Source organism: Centroberyx affinis, unplaced genomic scaffold (genome assembly GCF_046629955.1).
Source record: "Centroberyx affinis isolate AG114_WGS23_722 - 3 ecotype Tasmania unplaced genomic scaffold, CSIRO-AGI_Caff_v1 ptg003769l_1, whole genome shotgun sequence".
NCBI classification, from domain to species: Eukaryota; Metazoa; Chordata; class Actinopteri; order Beryciformes; family Berycidae; genus Centroberyx; species Centroberyx affinis.
In genome coordinates this window covers 21,732-42,326 of record NW_027281645.1, presented here as the reverse complement: position 1 = coordinate 42,326, position 20,595 = coordinate 21,732, and the positions used below count along the sequence as shown (strand labels likewise).

At 43.7% G+C, this 20,595-nt stretch overlaps 2 protein-coding genes across 3 annotated transcripts; one reads left to right on the top strand and one right to left on the bottom strand.

Annotated features, from left to right (window-relative positions):
• Nucleotides 1-493: 493 nt before the first annotated feature.
• Nucleotides 494-10,844, bottom strand: LOC139662354 (matrix metalloproteinase-14-like). Its single transcript, XM_071541014.1, has 4 exons — nt 10,364-10,844; nt 2,088-2,236; nt 1,497-1,619; nt 494-714 (listed from the first exon to the last, which is right to left on the bottom strand). The coding sequence occupies exons 1-4, from the start codon at nt 10,442-10,444 to the stop codon at nt 579-581; spliced, it is 489 nt and encodes a 162-aa protein (XP_071397115.1). The 5' UTR covers nt 10,445-10,844; the 3' UTR covers nt 494-578.
• A 689-nt stretch (nt 10,845-11,533) lies between these two features.
• LOC139662350 (low-density lipoprotein receptor-related protein 10-like) lies at nt 11,534-20,310 on the top strand. 2 transcript variants are annotated; one of them, XM_071541008.1, is made up of 10 exons: nt 11,534-11,577; nt 12,419-12,595; nt 12,795-12,827; nt 13,165-13,309; nt 13,694-13,887; nt 14,148-14,764; nt 15,080-15,516; nt 16,192-16,386; nt 17,290-17,419; nt 18,323-20,310. In XM_071541008.1, exons 2-10 carry the CDS (start codon nt 12,547-12,549, stop codon nt 18,947-18,949), a joined length of 2,427 nt encoding a protein of 808 aa, XP_071397109.1. In that variant the 5' UTR covers nt 11,534-11,577; nt 12,419-12,546; the 3' UTR covers nt 18,950-20,310. The 2 variants fall into 2 exon arrangements, with proteins under 2 accessions (XP_071397109.1, XP_071397110.1); XM_071541009.1 differs by lacking the exon at nt 11,534-11,577 and adding an exon at nt 11,796-11,879.
• Nucleotides 20,311-20,595: the final 285 nt, after the last annotated feature.

The window sequence follows — 20,595 nt, the reverse complement described above, 5'->3', positions numbered from 1 at the left end:
GTGCCATGATGGCAGAGGGGTTGTTGGAGTGCTCCAGACCCAGAGCGTGACCAACTCATGGACCGCTACCAGGAACACATCATTACCTAGAGAGAGAGAGAGAGATTAGACATAATCATTTAAACAATGGGGAAAAAACAAAGGGCTACACATTAGAGAAGACAGAAAGAGAGAGTAAGAGGAAAATTGCAGAGCATCAAGACAGGCAGTTACAAAAGAAGAACAAAAGTAGCATGCAGACCAAAGTCTAGACATCCTCAAGGCAACAGTATGATTAGGACAATTACAGGTTTCCAACAACATAATGAAAACACTCCTCAGATGTCTTAAGTGTCTTCCAATCCCTGTCATCCTCTGTTATTTCCAGGCTGTACCTTTCCCTATCACCCCTCTCTCCCTTCTCTTACCTCCCTGGTCGACGTTTCCGGTGTCCAGGGTTCGGCGAGGTCAAAGTGCGTGTCTCCCCCGATGCCGTGGCCGGGAAGTAAGCGTGAGCCAGGAAGCCACCCTCGCCGTCAAACGGCGTGCTGTCTCCATGGAAACCCTCGGCGAAGGAGAGCATGATGTCTGCGAACTTGTCAACCTTGTCCCGGATCTGACTGTAGGGGATCTCTCTGAAGGTGAGGGGGATCGCGCTCTCCCACACCTTGAAGGACCTTCCGGATCGCCTCGAATGTGGCGTGTTCCCCAATCTTAGGGGTGTAGTTCTGTATGCTTTGGTAGAGAATGGAGAAATTGGAAATAAATATTGGTATTGGGGAAAAGAATAGGCGAGTTGACTCAAAACTATTAAGGCACATAAGGGATCCAGCACACACAGATCAAGGCAAGTTTCCTTTACTACAAGAGATCAATTCATGTTCATGGCAAAAATCATCAACCATCAAAACCATCTTAACTCTAACACTTTAGTCTTGTATTCAGTCTTAAAATCTTATAGAATCTTATAGTGTCAATGTGTTGAAACAAGGCAGAGTATGGCAGATTATTCCACAAGAAAATGACACTTAAGTCAAAAAATTCTTGAAGCAAGTTAATTTCACATTGGAACATTAACATTATCTCACCCCACTGGCAGACTTTTTTCACTTGTTTTAAGAAAAACATGATTTTAAGGGTCAATACTAGATGAAATGACTAGTTAAGATGGATATTTTCTGCAGTGTTGCATTAATTGGTCGAGCTTTCCATCTTGCCAGCCTTCAGAGCAATCTTCCATGACTACATGATTATTTTTTGCATTTATGCACCTTAGCTAAGTTCTCCTACATAATCAAAACTGTATTAAGTAAAATAGCTGGGTTAATGTTTATGTCATTTTGGACTCCCAGATACAATATTTAGTGCTCTGACTGCTGTTCAGTTTTAAAAGGGTATTTCATTTACATAAAGGTCTATACTCATCCTCAACTTGCACAATACAGTTTTACTTACACAATTCTATTAGTAAAACCAAGGCAATGCACAGTGTTGGTGTATTGAGGGTGTCTCCTGACCTGAAGGTCACCTCGGTCTTGTCCCACTTCAGACCCTGGATGGCATATCTCTTCTTCCTCAGGTTGCTCTTCAGCTCCGGGCCAAACTTATCTGGGACGCCACACCGCGGCCGGCTCATCGCCCTGGCAACAGCAAGATAAAGTTCCCAATTCCCAACTGTGTACAAGATTCTGACTGCCTTGAAGAACACATTTTTTGTTCTTTTGTTGTCTCCAGTAAATGGGAACCTTGCTTTCTTTGACTCTCTTAATTCCACTTGCAGCTCACTTCAAGTCACCACTTGCATGCAGGGCAGGAACTATTTTTATAATTTATTTATTAAGGTTACAATGGTTTGTAAATCCCTAAATTTACTGGACACTTTTACTATTTCACCAGCCAACTACATATGTAGAAAGGCCTCCAAATGCTGGTTGGTTACCTGACTAAATGGCTGGTAGAATGGACAAACAAAATGTAATTTCCTGATCATAATTTCCCACCCCGCTTGCATGGTATCTCCTAACAACATTACCATGATTTGAAACCAAACAGCTGTGTGTTTGTGTTTGCATTTGACTGTCCAAACTTTCCTTTCAACTAGGACTTACTCTATTGTGTTGGAGTCTATGGAGCCGGTCACAGTCAGGCCGTAAAACCTCTGCATGGCTTGTATCGCAATGGCGACGGACTTTGGTGAGCGGATAGCCTGGGCTCTAACATCACCTGGAGGCAGGTAGCCATACTGCTGCAGCCAAGCCTGGAGGAGAGAGGGAGGGGGAGAAAGAGAGAGATTCAGATATATACGTTTAGATGATAGGTAAGACTACACACCTACAGCTCGGCCCTAGACAGATTATTACTAACTAAAGATTACATGATGTGAGGAGGATCACATGTCACTTTACACAGCTGAACACAGTTTCCCTATACCACTGAAGCTGGAGAAGCTATAACTCTGCCTGAAAGAAATTCATTGGTATTGGGTGTTTTAGTATCAGAGGTCTTTTCACTCCGCCAAGAAAAAGTTTCGGAGGGAAACACTGCTGTAGGACCATGTTTATCCCAAAATCAGCCTTCCAAACCAACTAGTCCCCCATGCATGCATAATGAGCAAAAAAATGTGCCAATGCAAATGCAAAATATAATCTATTCCACTGGCATTTACACATGTACAAATCTCATCATTCTCTTTTAAAACTACACTAAAACCTCTAATAGTGACCTGGGCAATTAAGGGTCCTTTTTTCATCTGCACATCAAACTGAAATGCCAAAGATGCCATAATGTATACTGTATGAACACAACCATATAATTCAATTTTGTATAAAAGTAATAAATATTTAGACTCTTGTGTATGAAGGGTTTTCTTCCAAAATAAGATCATCTGAAAAAGTGACCCTTCTCTTAAAAATTTTTAGGTATCATAAAACAAAAACATATTATGGTGGGTTTTTTTAAAGGATAGTAGGTACGAAGTCCTTGGTTGATACATTGCTAACACTTTCACAGACTGCATCCTCTATATTTTGAATTATGAACTTTTTTCCAAATAGGTATCCGGTGTTTTGTAATAGGACTATATACAGTATATCTGCATAATGCTACATGTTAACATGAAGACCAACAATACCTACAGTATGTCAACAGGTTGCACTGACTGTGTGATGTATGATCTGCTGCTGTTTTTCACATTTTTTTGGAAAAGGCAATTATTGGAAATAGGTGTTTATCTGCTAAAATATAAAGATCTCATACTATAAGAGACAGACTATTATTTGACACCAGGCATTTATTTGGAGTTTTACGGTACATCATTATCCAAAGCTTTCTCTTTTACTTTCTCTGTTGAGTTACTCTCTGTCGTCCCATAGTCAGACATCATAATGCCAGAATCAACACAGGAACCAACTGAAAACATCTTAGTCAATGGTTTACCATACTGGCGAGTCAACAAAAAGAAGGGATTGGCCACTTGTGTGAACCTGTATGTGTGGGTGTATGACTACTCACAGTCTACTCACAGTGCTCGTTTGGACCTGCCTCTGTGTGCTCATGTGTATAAGAGAGATTGCATGGTTAAAAAAGGGAGACAAAGAAAGTGTGTGTGTGTGTGTATGTGTGTGTGTGTGTGTGTGTGTTTCTGTGCATGTGTTTGTGGGAACTTCGTATTCAGCGTTTGCAAAACCAGTGCCAACTTGACTCTGAACCAAAACAGTGTTGTCTTCACAAACATACAAACCCTCCCTTAAACAGCCAAGACACACACACACACACACACACACACACACACTTTACAACAGTACAAAACAGATACAGAATGGTGAAACAGTGAGACAGAGCGCAGTTTTGACATCTGAGGTAAGAAAGCATGTTAAAACTATTCTATTTCCAAAGCTTTACAGCGACATGATCCTCTTTACAAACTCTTAAAAAGCAACACCAAACCCTTGCACGCTCCCTCACTTAGGGAACTTTGTTGTGGGGTCGTAAGGACAGACGAAAGAGGAACTGAAAGCCAAATAAAACACAGAATCTGTAAAAACAATGATGTCATTTCAGTCACGATGACCCAAAACTCTGTCTAGACAATCACGGCCAAAGACAACTCGCGGTTATAAATGGAAAAAGTAACATTTTCAACAACGTTCGGGTTCTTCAAAGCTTGATTTTTAAGATCTCTCTGCCACTGTCTATATCTCTCCATCTCTCTCTCTCTCTCTTTCCCTCTCAGGACGTCTCAAGCTCAAGCCTGCTGTCCTCATGTCAACCAGAAACCACCAGTATTTATCTTTACCCATGAAAGGCTAGCCTATTCTTTCCACTGCCTGGTACTGGTGGTCTGAGAGTGGGCCGAGACACAGCAGAGATAATTTACATTACCTTGGAGAACTGTCTATTCTCTCTGAATTCAAGATGGGGTCAGATATATTTTCTCCATATCCTCCTGCTGGAGTTGTAGAGGATCCAACTTGTTGTATACAAGGCATGCCTGACTGTGTGTGTTTCTACATATGTGTGTGTGTGTGTGTGTGTCTATGAGCTGCGCACAGCCAGCCAGCGCGTGTCTCCATCTTTACCGCAAATTAAGTCGGTGGAATTACCCAGAATTCCTTCTTTAGCATCCATGTAAACCTCAGACATCTCTCTCTTGTTCCATCATTGGTTCTATTTTTTCTTCAACCCCCCGATCCTCCAAGGGGAAAGAAGAGGAGCTTAGGAGAGAAAGAAGAGGAGGGATGGAAATGTAGTACCTGGGCAGCAATATATTGCCTGGGCACACACAGCTACTGTAGTCATGTGGAGGGTAGAAAGGCTAGAGAACAAGGTTCGCTTATGATGACCTGCAGAGAGGGAACTTCTCCCCCTCTCTCCATGCCTGCAGACTGCCCTCTCACCCAGAAACAATCTCCTCAATATCTCTTTGGATTGACAGTATTTTGTCATCTACTTGCTTTAATTTGTCCTCCGACTCTCTCTGTCCATCTGTCTCTAACTCCAACCAAACTCCCTTTTCCTCCCTCTCTCTCTCTCTCTCTGTCTTTCTCTCCCTGTCTGTCTGTCTGTCTGTCTCTCTCCCACCCTCTCCCACCTCCCTGTCTCTCTCTCTCTCCACTGACTGCTGCTAGTGTGTCCTGTGGCTCCAGTGCGGTGACGCGTCTGGTTCTATAAAAACACTCTCCGCTCCGTTGGATGAAAAGTTTCCCCCACACCGTCAAGACCTCTGCTTCTCTCCTCTGCTCCTTGACTGCTCCTCTACTCCCCTCTCCCCCCCCTTTCCCCACCTCCCCGGTCCGGACGCCAGGTATCCCAGCATGCACCTCTCCCCTGGAACTCCCAGCAGCCACAATCAAAGGTGCTATTTATCGCGACTTGTACATGGCCGGTATTGTCGGCTTTGGGGCAGCTAGGTTGCTAGCTGCAGAGCCATGTGTGGTCAAAGGGCTGGCTGCTGTTTTAGTAAACAGACCCCTGGGTCTGTGCAGTGTGTGGAGTGACGTGTGGTCTACAGGTATAATGCACAGACACAGAAACACAGCCAGCGTGATGTAAATGTGATGGAAGAGGTCACTTCGGCTGTGTAACACGCATGTGGATATGATCCGTGCTCTAGAGGTAGTTAACTGGAGGAAGGGATACTCTGACCCCACTGTGACCCTACTATCCTATATATTTCAGTGACAATCAGACTATACTCTAAATGCCCGAAAACAAAGGTGGGTATACTCTGTTTATGTATATACTGCTTCCAAAACACTAAAAATGACTCCCTGCAATCTTCTGTGAATTGAGACGTCTGGTTGTGAACATCAAAAACAAAGCCTTGGGACACTTAAATCCTGAAAGCTTACACTTATGTTTCACAACATCACTCAATCCACTGAGGAGTAACCGGTGAAAAATGCAGCCATGACGCTGCAACATATATGTGATGTGCCAATGTCCCATCATCCATCACAGGACATGTAAGTGCCACCTATAGTCACGCACTATTAGTCACACTGTCATGAGACTGAGCTGAACGCACTGGGAGTTGTGATCTTTTTTTCCGGCTGCACTATAAAAAAAGCCAACCACAATTTCCTGTAACAGTTATAAACAAAATGCAAAAATCCCCGGTGTAATTATATCCATTGTGGTAGGAAACAAAGAATGATGATATTTGCCAAGGGAAGTGAAATCATCACTACAATAGTACATACATTCAGGTGACTGTCTGTAGTGATAAAGTGGGGATCTGTCTACACTGGCAAAGTGGTTTTGGGTGTCTGACTAAGGAAAAAAGCTAAGAATAAGGACACACATATTTAACCATGCATGCAGTTACTGGTGCAGTAATGTGTCTGTTAAACAACATGCCAAAGTATTCTATACGGTCATAACTAACAATGCTGCCAAAGTGTCAAGATACTGGAGAGCAGACACGTTTTCAAGCTGCCTGCTGGAAAACTCCACGGCCTTTTACAGTGAATCTGGTTTTCTTTAGCCAGAGAAATTAGCAGGATATTTTTTCCCCGAGCGAAGAAAAGGACAGATAGAGGGAGAGGGAAAGGAGAACACATAAAGGATCTTAAGTGTGGGGCAACTAGGAAAAGCGAGAGAAGGAGAGGTAAAGACATTAGAAGGAAGAGTGGTAAAAGAGGAGAAGTGGGGCGAGAGGGGGATAGAAGTATGGCTGAATTTAAATTTGAGGGAGACGGACTGAGTCAGTTGTTCCTCTCGGTCCGTGCCAACGGAAAAAACTGAGAATTCTGGTCGTGAGTGGCTGAATCTCACATTGCCTTCATTTCTTGGCGTCTCTGACCCAGTTAGCACTCACACCAGTGCCATGCAATATATTACCTGCATTTCCATATCTACGGGGTCAAACCGGTCTAATAACATGATCATGATCATGCCAGCGTAACAATACTGTACTGTATTCAAGGAAAACTAACAATGTATTGACAGATTGTAGCAGTAATACAACCAGAATATAAATTTTCCTTTACTTTTTATGTCCTTTATTTTTCTTTACTTTCTTTTTTACTAATCTGTATATTTGTATATTCATATATATACATATGTGTTTAAAAATGTATTTGCTTGTATGATAAATTGTTCTAAAAGAGCAATGTATCATTTTATACGGAACTCTGTTGAAATGCTCAAATAAAGATAATTGAAAGACAAAGAAATGATACAACCAGAGTGACAAACGCCTAGGACAGCAACAATTCACAACAATTCAAGTACATTTCTATGCTGATTCATTACTAGGCCTTAGAGATATTTTAGGTGGTTGGCCAGACCTTTGGGCCCAGATTTGGGATCTGCACTGCTGGCCTTCAACTTTAGCCAAATCCAAACAGCTGAGCTCTAAGACTAAGAATAGTAAGAATGCAAATCTCAGTTAGAATAGTGGTAAAAATGCAAAAGATCTGTATCTATCCTAGGCCAAGGTACAAACTTTCCCTCTTTTATGTCCTCTGTTATGCCAAGGTGGATCATTTTTTAGTGCAGATAAGCACCCTCTCTCCCTTGAAGTCCATCAGTTTCCCATTAAGGCCAATCCAGCTGATTATTTTGACATTTCTTAACTGACAACCGCTGCCTGTCAGAGCAGCATGCAGCAGAGCTTGAGCGAGGGCTTTCAGCACGCTTTGATGCTACATCAACAACCGCTCTAGTCGAGATATAGAGAATTGAACCCATATGTGTTTTGACTCTATCTATATCCCTCTGCTGTGATCACGAGACACGAGGCTCCAGATGGCATCTGTTATCTTGCTGGAAAAACTCTAGGATTTTTTTTATTTTTTTTAGCCAGATATGCTGAGATCCTGTAGCAGGCCCACTTGTTTTCTTTGCTGCCCACTTCCTCTGCTTACAATGTCCAACCAGGCATTTTATTTGAAAAAAAAAAAGGTTAGACAAGGCAAAAATTGCGAATCAAAACAGATGTTGGAGAGAACGAAGGTAAAGTGCCGTGGCTGTCGTTCCTACTTCACTTCACCAGAAGTGGAGCAGGAACGATGAAGTTTCATTTTCACAGAATTGTGGAAATCTTCTTTCTCCACTGGTGGAGCGTCTCTACTCACTCAGCATAGATTAAGTGGGTTTATCCTGTCAGAGTGAAGTCAGAGAGGGATATGCAGAAGTTTAGCAACACTGGATAAACCACAACATTCCTCTAACTTCAGTTTCTGTCTGAGTTCTTCTTCCTCACTTCTCAAGATACATATTCAACCCCTTGGACCTTTAAGTATAGGACCTCAACCCTATTAATTATACATATATGTCACTCAATTATTTTTGCTTGCACTTCTTTCGCCTCTGTGTCTATTCCTGTCTTTGCTCTGAAACTGGTGTCTCACACACTTTCTCTGAGAACCCTCCATTCTTTTTTTTGTTTTTTTTTCCAGTTTAGTCTACTTTCTCCACACACAGACGAATCTTGGGACTTGATCATAGGTTGCATATACAACTCTCAGGTGATGTAATCCAGAACCCATAATTAACGATAATCCTCTTTCTGCATCAGGACTGACTGCTCCGTCTGACGCTTGTTAGCACCACAGCAGCAGTGGATAAAACCGTCCATAAGTGTGTAAACAGTGACACAGACCCATGCTGGTAGACAGAAGATCTGGATGAGACCTTTACTTATCATTTCATGTGTTTTACGTAGGAATAGTTTATGGCAAAACTGCATCAACATCAGCCTTCGTGTGGTACTGTGCATGGGTTATTATTACAGTGATAGACTGTTTAGCTGTTATAGATATTAACCCACAGCTTCACAGCAGCTAAACGTGACACTAGGGTAAAATATTCATGTTTTTTTTACTTTGTTTACAGCCGTTCATCACTCTGCTCGTCTGTCCCCCAGGGGGTCAGCCGCCTGTGGCCCCTTAAACTGTCTCTCTCTCTCTCTTTCTCTCTCCCTCTCTCTCTCTGAGTGATCCACCATGTCTGGCTTGACTCACACGCCAGCTGCTTGTGGTCAGTGACTAAGGTCCTCCTTCGTTCCTTCATGCATCCTGTCTACCAAGAACTGCAGGCTTGACCTACGTACTGTATATCTTTGGTGTTTTGCAGAACTGACACTTAGCAGAACTGACACTTAGGTAATATTGTGCTTTTTCCACAATAGTTATAATGGACTTTTTTTGCTCACTGAACCAATTTCCTCGACTGTTTCCTGTGACAACTGGCTATTAGTGGTGCATCCTGTCTCTCAAATAAAAACACCTTCTTATAGGGTGACTGAATGTGTCCTAAGACCGGTGCAGTACTGTATATGTTCACATCAAACACCCTTCATTTGTGCATTGCAATTATGACCACTGGTTATTACTGATGTTATCAACAAGTGGAACGTTAAGGGATGCTGGAATACCTACAGAGCAAAATGTAAAACGGGCCGAGACCGGAGGCGCCTGGGGTGAGCGTACCTAATCATTTTCAGAGCTGCATGGGCCCTGGTGACAGAATATGTTGTTTAGGTGAAGGCTAGACGCTAGTTTAGTGTCTCCGGGCCTGAGTTTTCAAAGCCTGACGCCTGTGGGCCCCGTCTCCCAGACAAGAGCCCTCATGTCCAGCTCGCTGTAATGCAGACCAGCTTCCTCCCTCCGCTCCCCAGCCTGGTGTCTGTGCAGTCGACACAGGCAGATGAAAACTATTAACCCCCTCCCCTGTAACACCACCAACACCACCCCCATTTTCTCAGAACAAAGCAGCTCAGCTGAGTTTTCAAAACTCTGCTGATCCCACTCCCTCTTCCCTCTCAGGCCACACAGTTTAGATTCATGAAATTTTTCTCTGGCTGCAGTTTCATCTCCTGTTACAGTTTCTATTCAGATGGGATCTTTCCATCAGTCCATGCTACAGAAAAACAGAAGGTTAGGGGAGGGAGCATTTGGAAGAGAGAGAAAGTAAACATGTAGGGCAGATAAACAATTCCCTGGTGGCTGCAAGATCATGAGATTTTCCCATCCCTAACAAAAGGACTGCTAACTAGTAACTACAGAAGACATATTACATTTTAGAAAGATACTATACAAATATCACAGCAATACTATAGTGGATTAGGAATAGGAATAGGAATACTATAGTGATACCATGGGAGATAGCCTATAAAAAAAATGCGATTAAGTACGACACGGTCACTATAAAGTATAAACTATTGACACTATAAGTCTCCAAAGGGATATCATAGGAATATTACAGTGATTTTTTCGTTAGGGATAGGCTACCATAACGACAACATGATTTGCAAATGGAAAATACTCGTTGTCCAAACACATTATTAGGCCAACGCATCTCGTCATGAGAACATGATAAACATACATATCGTCATGCATTGTTTAAAAAGGGAATTAACCGTGTTTTTCATGACACTTACCTCGGCTTTTAATACATTTGCAGTTGCGCAGGTAAAGCCAAAGTACAGACCGCAGGCCAGCGTGAGAAGCTGGGGCAGCATTCTTGAATCTGCAAAGTACCCCAGTAAAGTTCAACAAAACTAACGCCCTACAGATGTCCCACCGTCCAGACGGTAACGGCAAACGATGAGCGAAACAAAACAAAAACAAAACAAAATTGATGCTATTCCGTTAGGTTATTCTCTATGGAATATAAAGTGCCAAAAACTTTAAAAGTTGTCTCCACATGGACACTTTTTGCGCACAGGTCGCTGTTCTGCACAAAAAACAACACAATTCCTTTCGGATAGAGCAATTTTTTTTTAAAGAGCAAAATACAAAAAAAGATCAGCTATGACAAATTGTCCGATCTTGAAGCTTCATAGTTTTGGCTGGTCTTTGTCAGGTCAAGTTTGTCTTGTGTCTGATGTTGATAGCACAATCTGTGGCGTGTGGACGTGGTCAGGGAGAGAGGGAGAGAGAGAGAGAGAGGGAGAGAGAGAGAGAGAGAGAGAGAGAGAGAGAGAGATTGATTTCTCCTTAGGTCCTCCTCCAGATGTGCCGACGTATATTTTCATGTCTATATGACGACAGTTGACTGATTTATCGATTTGTTATTGTTTATTGTTAAATAGACAATTTAAAAGTTAAAATAGTTGCATTACCATAATTCAGGAGATCCCAAACATTTCCGTGCCCTACAAATAGAGTATAGGTAGGGAGATAAGGGAAACCTCAGGTAGACCGTCCGATACAATTTTCTCACGGTCTAAACTTGAAATGAGTGAAATAAAAGTGAAATTAAACTATTCTCCATTTTGCTGGGGACACCCTGAAATCTCTTCAATGAGTCCTGGAGGTCCTGGACCCCACTTTACTGATGCTGCCTCAAAGCCTGGATTTGGGTCCATCTGATGGATCGATCGATACTGACACCTAGTGTTAAGAAATAAAAACACAGTTTCACCTTCACTGCTTTAAACAATATCGTCCTACATATACTGTATACTTTCATCGTTTAAAATGTCCACGCGTACCAAAAACATGTATGTCCAGAGAAATACATGATTTATGAATGGGAAGAAAACGATTTAACAAACTATGAGTGTTAAGCCCCGCCCCTCTCCTGTCTATCAGCTAAAAAAAAATACGGAAGTAGCACAGAACTTGTCAACAAGACAGGCCGACTGACATGGTAACGTATTCAACTCGTCTTTTATATCAGTTTTATCATATTGTTGTAGCTTCAGTCTCGCATATTATAGTTTATTTGTGTAATAAGATCATCTGGGTCGTGCTTGAAAGCTTTTCACGGAATGTCACGACCTAGAAAACGTGACTAAATGAAGATGAGGAAGTTAGCGTTAGCATTAGCTTGCTAGTTAGCTAGCCATTAAAGCTCTTCTGAGAACACGAACAGCTGCTCCCTTCCTCTTCAGAGCAAAGCTACATGGCAGCTTAGGACACGAAAGTGAAACTTTTTGGGACCCGTATCGGGTAGGCTTATATAACGTGATATCTTAATAGCTTTACCTAATCAGAAACAATAGAAAGCTTTTTAATTTGAAACTATCATTTCACGTTGTTGGGCGCGGATTTTACCTTGGAAATGCTAGTCTGTCTTGCGTCATTGTTGGGAAAGATAATGGCAGGAAATAGCTGTGTGTGTGTGTGTGTGTGTGTGTAAACACTGTGTTCAAGATCACAATAACCTCAACCTTCAAGAGACCACGTATTCTACTCTAGTCTTAGCCAACTGTTTTAGTGTTGATGTATTTGTTTGCTAGCTTATTTGTCGCTAGGGAGAGTTGTAGAATAAGTGAAAGGCTAATGGTTGAATGTTGGCTGTCAACCAGTTCCTCTACTTAAACTTTAGTCTTATCTAGTTGTTTTAGTATTGATGTATTTGTCAGACAGCTTATTTGTCGCTAAGGAGAGTTGTACAGTAAGCTAATAGGCTTATGGTTGAACATTGGCTGATATCCAGTTCTTCTACTTCTAGCCTCTTTATCATCATCTCCTCTTTCACGTTGCAGGTGAAGTCTTCCTGAACAAGGCGTCCTGAAAATGGCGCTTCTTTGACAAACATTTTTACTCTTTTATTTCTTTTGAACCTTCGTTTTTTTCATGATTTCCAACGTTTCAAAGGAGAAGCATTATCACAATGACAGTCACTTACAACCTCTGTGCCCTCCTAGTCTTCAGCATTATAGGTGAGTAAATCCTATCTATCACTCTGTTTGTTGATCTATCTCTCTATAAAGCACCGTCCCAAGTATTTATCGATCAAAGGTCATGTTTGCACTTTTCATATCATATTACAGTACATTTACGATCAGTGCCAGCCATGGTGACAATCAACGGATATTCAGGCTTGCCTAACTTGTTCTATTTTTGCTTATTAATTTGCAGCATCCAGTCGTTTTGAACCTGCTCTCTGCTCTGGTAAGGAGACAGACTAGTCAGCACTATCTCATGTTACATCTATGCTTGTCATCAAAGGTTTTGTCAGTGTCACATTCTAGTTCCATACTTTACTTCAAGCTACAGTATGTCATGGTTATAATGACGACAGATGTGTAAATGATCAATGACACCTTCAGTTGGCTCACATTTTTGTGCCACACCACTGTTCCAAATGTCTATATTTGACCGTAGTGTTAAAACAAGCTAAAGTGGTGTGATGAAATTAAGGTTTAAGCAAAAATAGCCTGAGTGCTGACCTTTTCTTTGATTTATATTAAATTCTGAATCATTGCTCTTTCCTCTCTCTGTCTCTCAGCCCGTTGTGGGCATTCCCTTCAAGTCTTTGATAATAAATGGGGAGAGATCAGGAGTTCTGCTTACCACAGCTGGGCCTACCGCTTCGGTTCTACCTATGACTGCTGGGTCATCAAGGGTCCGGAAGACGAACCTGTCATTCTCAGGTACTGGCGCTTAAAGAAGTTATAATAACTATGTACACAGAAAACAACTTTCAAAATCTTGCTGCCTTAAGACTTCCATCTCAATGCATGAAGAAGTAAGTCTAAATGATTTTCCCCAAATTATTTGCTGCAAATAAAAATAGACTGAACTGAACTGGAAAAACATGCAAAGTGTTATGAGACCGGTCTTGTACTGTATGCTTTTGGTACATTAAAACTATTAGTGAACCTCATCTTGTCTAGCCCTTGTGATGATTTTCTGTGGTTAGGGTACAACGAAGGCTAAACACAAAGTTATTGCATATTTCTAGTCTAATTGTTTTGGCTGTTTATTCACTGCTATGCTTCGTTTGGACATTTCTCTTTCTCTCATTCCTTTCTCAGCTTTTCCCAGTTTTCTGTGCGGTGTAAGAAGGAATGGGTCTCTGTGAAATCATCAGCTGGCGGCGAGCCGGTTGTCCTTTGTGGCACCAAGCCGCCGCAGCCCATCGAGTTCCCAGGGGGAAACATTACAGTGACGCACCACTTCTTCCCACATATGTTCCCCGTGTCGTCGTTTCGACTGAGCTACGCCAGAGGTGTGATGCTGTGATGTTTTATACTTAACTTTTGCTTGTGTAACCAATTCATGTGGAATACACAGAATAAATAAATAAAAAATATAGGGGATATTACTTCATAGCCATCAAGGCACATCGTGTGATAATGTTCCAGTTCTTGGAAATCAGCATAATGGTATTAACAATGGCTGTCTGTGTTATTGCAAGTCCCAGTTTTTCTTGTCATCGTAATCTCTCTCTTTCTTTCTTTGTATCCCCTTCTATTTCTACTCATCCAGAGACTGGAGAATGCCCAGTGACATCCTTTGAGTGCCTAGGGGGCCGCTGCCTGCCACTCTCCTGGCGCTGTAACGGCCAGGTGGAGTGTATCAGCGAGGGCATCGGCCTCGGCACAGACGAACAGGGCTGCAATGGAGAGCTAGAACCCCCAGAACCCCCGAAAGACTTGGGGTACAGCAGGACACAGGCAGAAGAGACGACAGTGGAGACCTACACAGAGAGAAACCATGATAGGGACTCAGAGAGACACAAGGCTATAGATAGAAACCGGAGCCCAGATGGGGCAGACGACCGAGACACCGAGTCGGATTTGTGGGAACTGCTGAGAGAGAGGGAGGAGGAGGAGGCCCAGGTGGATCGAGAGCAGCCTCAGGCTCACAGGGAGCTCGTTGTGACGCCCGCTCCTATCGAGTGGCCCTGCGGAGGGCTCCTCCAAACCTTCTATGGGACGTTCTCCCCCCCAGCCAACCGGGGCTCCCCACTGTACTGTGTGTGGACCCTGGACCCCCAGGACTCCAGGCCGCTGAGACTGGACCTGCAGCAGCTGAGGCTGGGGTCTAGGGACACGCTTACTGTCCGAAACAGACAGCAAGGCACTGGGGAAGTCATCAAAATTGTGAGTGTGTAGGAGTGATGGAGAGCATGCATCTGTGCATGTGGTAGTTTTCAGGCTGTAATCCCTATAAGACTACTGTAGATTACATTACATGACATTATATCCCGAATTTCCCCAAGGGGATTAATAAAGTGATATCTTATGTCACGCTTATATCATGTAACAGGGGAAAGCACACAGTAAAACAGCAAATTCTTACTGTATATTTAGTCAAACATTTATTAGAGCCTGCACAGCTGCTCACATATTTATTTATTTCTTCTAATTAAAGACCTCTTGGTAACATGATGTCCCCTCCTCCATGCATTCTGACAGATCACCAGCGCCTCCAATGACAAGTCCGTCCAGGTGGAGTCGCGGACCGGCCTGCTGTCGTTGACGTATCAGACTCTCCCCAGCTCGGAGGGGAGCGGCTTCAACGCCACGTTCCGCGTCGGAGGCTACTGCCCTCCGTGGGAGGGCCGGTGCGGGGGGTCGGCAGGGGGCTGCTACACCCAGGAGCAGCGCTGCGACGGAAGATGGGACTGTCCCGAGACGGGAAAGGACGAGGAGGGGTGCAGGGGCTGCAGCCGTGACCAGTTTGCCTGCGGAGGGGCAGGGCAGAGGGCGGTGGCACCCAGCCACTTCGTTGGCCGGCCAGTGTGCTACCCAGTCAAGGAGAGATGCAACTACCAGCTGTACTGTGCTGATGGCAGCGACGAGAGGGACTGCACCGTATGCCAGCCAGGGACTTTCCATTGTGACAGCGACAGGTAGGCGGGTGTATGTGTGTGTGTGTGTGTGTGTGAGCATGTGTACAAAATTGTGAGCATCTGAGAGGTGTTTCAGTTTTGTTTTTTTTTACGCGAGGCTTCAATTTTGTGTGTTTTGTGGGTTTACATTCATGTTTGTAGGGACTGATAATGTAATAACTGAGAATATTGTAATTAGTGCTGGAACGATTAGTTGATTGATTGATTAGTCGATCGACAGAAGATTAATCTATTATAATTTTGATAATCGATTAATAGTTTTCGTCATTTATCAAGTAAAATTACCAAATTTTACAGCTTCGCAAATGGTAAAATTTGCTTGCTTTTCTCAGTTTAATAAAATGAATACTTTGGGGGTTTTTTGGCTGCTGGTCAGACCAAGTAAACAATTTTAAGTCCTCACTTTGGGCTCTGGTAAATGTGATGGACATTTGTCAGTATTTTATAGACTAAATGATTAATCGATAGTGAAAATAATCGTTAGTTTCAGCCCTAATTGTAATAACCCTGCATAACCTGTAATGCATTTGCTTAAGGTTTTTCGGTTTCGGTTGCGTTTCATTTGATCATTTTATCCCTCAGCCTTCAGGATTCAATTTCGCATCAAAGTGAATCTCTGATTTATATTATTCCTGCCTACTTTTATACACAAGTGGCCCATTGTCCCATCTGCAGGTGTGTGTTTGAGAGCTGGCGCTGCGACGGCCAGGTGGACTGTAAGGACGGAACAGACGAGGTCAACTGCACCGTCATCCTGCCCCGCAAGGTCATCACCGCGGCAACGGTGGGCAGCCTGGTCTGCGGGCTGCTGCTGGTCATCGCCATGGGATGCACCTGTAAACTGTACTCACTCAGGACCAGGGAGTACAGGTAATTGTATTGTGTATCTGTGTGTGATGACCCTGACCTCAAACTGTAATTTAAAGGGTTTCAGTCCAATTCAGCAGTCAAAGTTTAAAACCATGTTGATTCTTCTAAGCAAAGGTCTTAAAATGACTTATAATTTCAGTACTAATCCATGGTGTGCTTTACTTTCATGCCAGCAGTCGTTTTCTAAGACCAGGCCTCAGTGTTTTTTCAATTGGTCTATCTCATTTTGGAATGAAAATTCATGTTGCTACTGTATTCCATTGTCACATCATCACTAAATCATTGATTATCCCATTTTGTGTTTGCTTTCCAAATAGCCCTTTGAGATTCTTTTTGTTCCTCATCCAATAGCTGTAGGGGTACGCTCACAGGATTCTGCTTTTATGTTTAAAAAAAAAAAGCATTGCCTCAACTGCAGTTTGTGCTCATAATTTGATATAGTGGGTCGTGAGATGCGCTTTTTGTTTTCTGCAGTAGCTGCCAGCATCAGCAAACAAACAGTACTTGCATTCAACTCTCAAACACATAGCAGAACCTCCCACTGCACAGCCAATGCACTTTCATACTGACTCTTTATGATAAGAGTAACAAATCCTACCTACTTTTCCTACCACTACTTTCTACATTTTCATTCTGGTGGTTGTTGTAAACTGTCACCTCCCTGCGTACTGCGAAATCCTGCCTCCTCTTCTTGTGATTAATCGTCTTAAAGTGTCATGTGCCCATCTCTAAAAATTGAACTTTTTCAACTTTAGAAAGCGCTCTCCATTAAAAAAAACTCCTCAGGCATCACCTATGCAAAGTGACAACATTAGCTTTCATGTCCAAAAAAAAAAGTGCTGGCAGTTTAAAAAAAAAATTGGAAGAGTGTGAATGCATCCTAATGGGTCTGTTTTCTGGCAGTATGTTCGCTCCAATCAGCCGCCAGGAAGCGGAGCTAATCCAGCAGCAGGCTCCTCCCTCCTACGGTCAGCTGATTGCCCAGGGCATCATCCCCCCGGTGGAGGACTTCCCCACGGAAAACCCCAATGAGGTGAGAGCACAGAGCCAGAACCAGTAGTTGCTTACATGCAGTTTGATCTTCACACGTCTTTTTGTGAAGGCTTCGGCCTCAGTGTCCTCTCACAAACCGGCATTACTTGAGAATATTAATGACGTTTAGTGGCACTTTTATTCAAAGCACCTTACAGTACCGTTTTTTTTAGATGCAGTGGAAATCAAGCCCCTAACTCAGGCAGTGATAATGCCATACTCTTCCCACTGAGCCATACAGGATTGGCTCAGTGGGAAGTGGAAGATTGGCTCATAAGAAATGAATTGAGTACTTAAGGGCTTGATAGAGAGTTGGAGCTGTGATCAAGGATCTAAGAAACTGCCCCATCTCCTTTAAACTTATATTAGAGACTATAGTGACCATAAGTTTATGTTGGTAAAGAGGCCACATTGCTGTACTGCTCATCCTTTGACTCCTGGGCCTCGCTGACTGTGCTGAAACGGATTTCCACAGTAGCCCTTATGTTGTCTTTCAAAGTCATAAGCCCCTAAGCAGCCTGATTAATCACCAAAGGGCTGAAGGCTGAACCAGGAGAGCGTGGTGTGGTAGATAGAGTTACTGTGGTGTTACAATGGAGGCTCTCACTAAGCTGCTTTATTAGATGGTGTAGACAGCTGAGGTGGCGGGGGCAGGAGGATTAACTGTATCAAACAAAGCCCACTCTGTCTGGCTGGGTTTAGCCATACCAGCTACTGGCTCCCTCAACTTGGATCAGTGTCTTGTGAATGCGAAGCTTAGTAGCTAAAATGATTTTGATGCCACTTTAGCGTAACAATGACAAATGGAGCAAGGGTTAGATGTTTTAACCGTGATTTTGTTCTGTTCCTCTTTCCATTTTTTTGTATCTTCCTCTTTTCCCTCCTCTCCACCCCTCCGTCTCAGACCTCGTCTCTCTCTCTGAGGGGAATCCTTCAGCTCCTCCGCCAGGACACCGGGAACTCGCCGCGCCGCAGACGCCGGCCCCGGTTTATCCGCCGGGCCGTTCGCCGCATGCGGAGGTGGGGCTTAATCCCCCGAGCTCCCTCCAGGCCCTCTCAGGCGTCCAGCTCCACCCAGCAGCCGTCGGACGCCACTCCCACCGGCCAGGAACCCACCGCTTCCTCGAGCTCCTCGTCGGCGGTGGAGGCGGTCAATCAGCCGGTGCCTCAGAAACTAGGCTTGCTGGCTCAGACGGAGCAGCAGCAGCAGGAAGCGGCGCCTCCTCTAACCCTACCGCCTCCCGTTTACTCCCCGCCTCCGCCTCCGTATGCGCCCCCGACCCCGTCCCCAGACACTCCCCAGACTCGCCCTGTCGCCGTCCCGCCAAGCAGCCCCTCTCTGGCCTCTATCTTCCACACGCTCGGCCTGAGTATCTCCCTCTTCAGAGCCTCGCCATCTTCCTCCTCCTCCAACTCCATGCCCCTCTCTGCCTCCCCCTCTTTCTCCTCCTCCTCCTCGGACGACGAGGTGCTGCTTATCCCCCTGTCCGAAGACACCACGTCAGAGGACGACGTGCCCATGCTCACCTAAATCAACGCCTGGCACAACCCCCCCCCCACCCATCCCGTACCCCGCACCCTGGTCTTCTTCACCCACTGATGACCCAGTCTTTCCACATTTGTTTGAACTCGAGCACAGGAGTCGGCCCACGGCGAGGCTCTCCCTCACTGTGCAAGTCTGGTGCCTTTTTGAAATTGCTTTGTGTAGGATTTGCTGACTTGCTGACGGAATCTAGTATTTGATCATTGGATTTGTTTTTTTAACGTTATCAAGACCTCCTTGAGAAAGTATATGTATGAGAGAGAGAGAAAAATCGTGTGGTTGGGGTGTGTGTGTGTGTATTGGATGTGCACTTAATCATGCTAGGGTGTAATTTGAAGGAGGTAAACTTTGCACAGAAGAATCTTCCCTATCCCGATACTAAGGCTACTGTCAAATTTGAATGATTAGAGTTTTTAGATAACATGATGAAAATTTAATGTGTTTGTATGACTGCATATGTGCGGATGCATGTGCATTTTAGTGTTTTTGGAAGTCTTACGTAGACAGTGGAGTATGTTTGTAGATGTGGTTCGTCTCCACTTACTTCTGCCAATAGCATCTTGTCTCATGCTGTTTCACAGACATGATAAATGAAATTCTGTTTCCCCTATTTAAGTGCCTTTTCGAGGAGTTTCCTGTAGATGGCTCAAGGAAATTCAGATGATTCCTGAGAAACACACTGCACACTGAAACATACAGGGGCACACTTTTTCTCACACCATAGCACGCACAGACCACATCAATGGCTTTATTATAACATGATAATGCATGTCTATTCTGCAAGCTGGCAATAATGTTTGGGGACCCCAGTTTTAGCGTACACGGTGACATATAACTGCGTGTATGAGCGCATGTGTGTTCCGGATGCACATGGGTACACCTCCCAAGTGAATGTATGTAATCTGTGTCTCAAAAGCAAATGTGTCACAAGACAATCTCTCTCGTGCCTGAGGTAGGATTTGTGTGTAGTGTGCACAGGAAGACGAGGCGCCCTCGTGACAAAAGGGGGGCCCCAAATTCACAACATAACCTCAACTTGAATCTTCAGCCCCTGAGGGGAATTGATCGCGTTTTATCACGTTTTGACACAACGGACTAGTAGTGTGCCATTTGTATTATTGTATCTTTTATGTTGTTTTTATTTTAGCAAGTTACTTACATTTTTTTTTGCTTAAATTGTTATGTTTACTTTGCTTTGTTGAATGTAAGGATCGATGTGGAGTAGTTTGGAAGTTTTAAATTTGCAATGTAATGAGGTAAGTAAGAGAATTGATTTTATGATTTTATTAGGGTCAAATTCACTGTATATAAGTAAAGATGTGGCTGAGATTAAACAATTTGCACTTTTACTTGTGCTGTGTGTGTGTGTGTGGTGGGTGGTGGTGGCGGTGGGGGGGAGGACGCATGACACCTGGTGACAACAGGTGAAAGAGTCTTTGCATTGTTCTTTGTATTCTGGGAGAGTAGTCCTGAGGAAATTCACAAGGACTTCTGAGGAGGCACTGTAGAAATATCAACAGTGGTGGGTTTTTTTTTTTACACTCTCCAGAAGAAAGGAATGACGTTGAATACCCAAATGTGTGTGTGCGCACAGTACAAGCCTAGTTTCAGGGTTGAAGAGACGTCGAAAGTAA

What these genes read in the sequence shown, in the direction of transcription:
- LOC139662354 (XM_071541014.1), bottom strand. Translation starts at nt 10,444, where the DNA reads ATGCTGCCCCAGCTTCTCACGCTGGCCTGCGGTCTGTACTTTGGCTTT. An exon ending in ATAGACTCCAACACAATAGA is followed by an intron (nt 1,620 to 2,087) that starts GTAAGTCCTAGT and finishes TGCTGTTGCCAG; the next exon opens with GGCGATGAGCCGGCCGCGGT. An exon ending in AAGACCGAGGTGACCTTCAG is followed by an intron (nt 715 to 1,496) that starts GTCAGGAGACAC and finishes TCTCTACCAAAG; the next exon opens with CATACAGAACTACACCCCTA.
- LOC139662350 (XM_071541008.1), top strand. Translation starts at nt 12,547, where the DNA reads ATGACAGTCACTTACAACCTCTGTGCCCTCCTAGTCTTCAGCATTATA. An exon ending in CTCAGGACCAGGGAGTACAG is followed by an intron (nt 16,387 to 17,289) that starts GTAATTGTATTG and finishes GTTTTCTGGCAG; the next exon opens with TATGTTCGCTCCAATCAGCC. An exon ending in CCACGGAAAACCCCAATGAG is followed by an intron (nt 17,420 to 18,322) that starts GTGAGAGCACAG and finishes CCTCCGTCTCAG; the next exon opens with ACCTCGTCTCTCTCTCTGAG.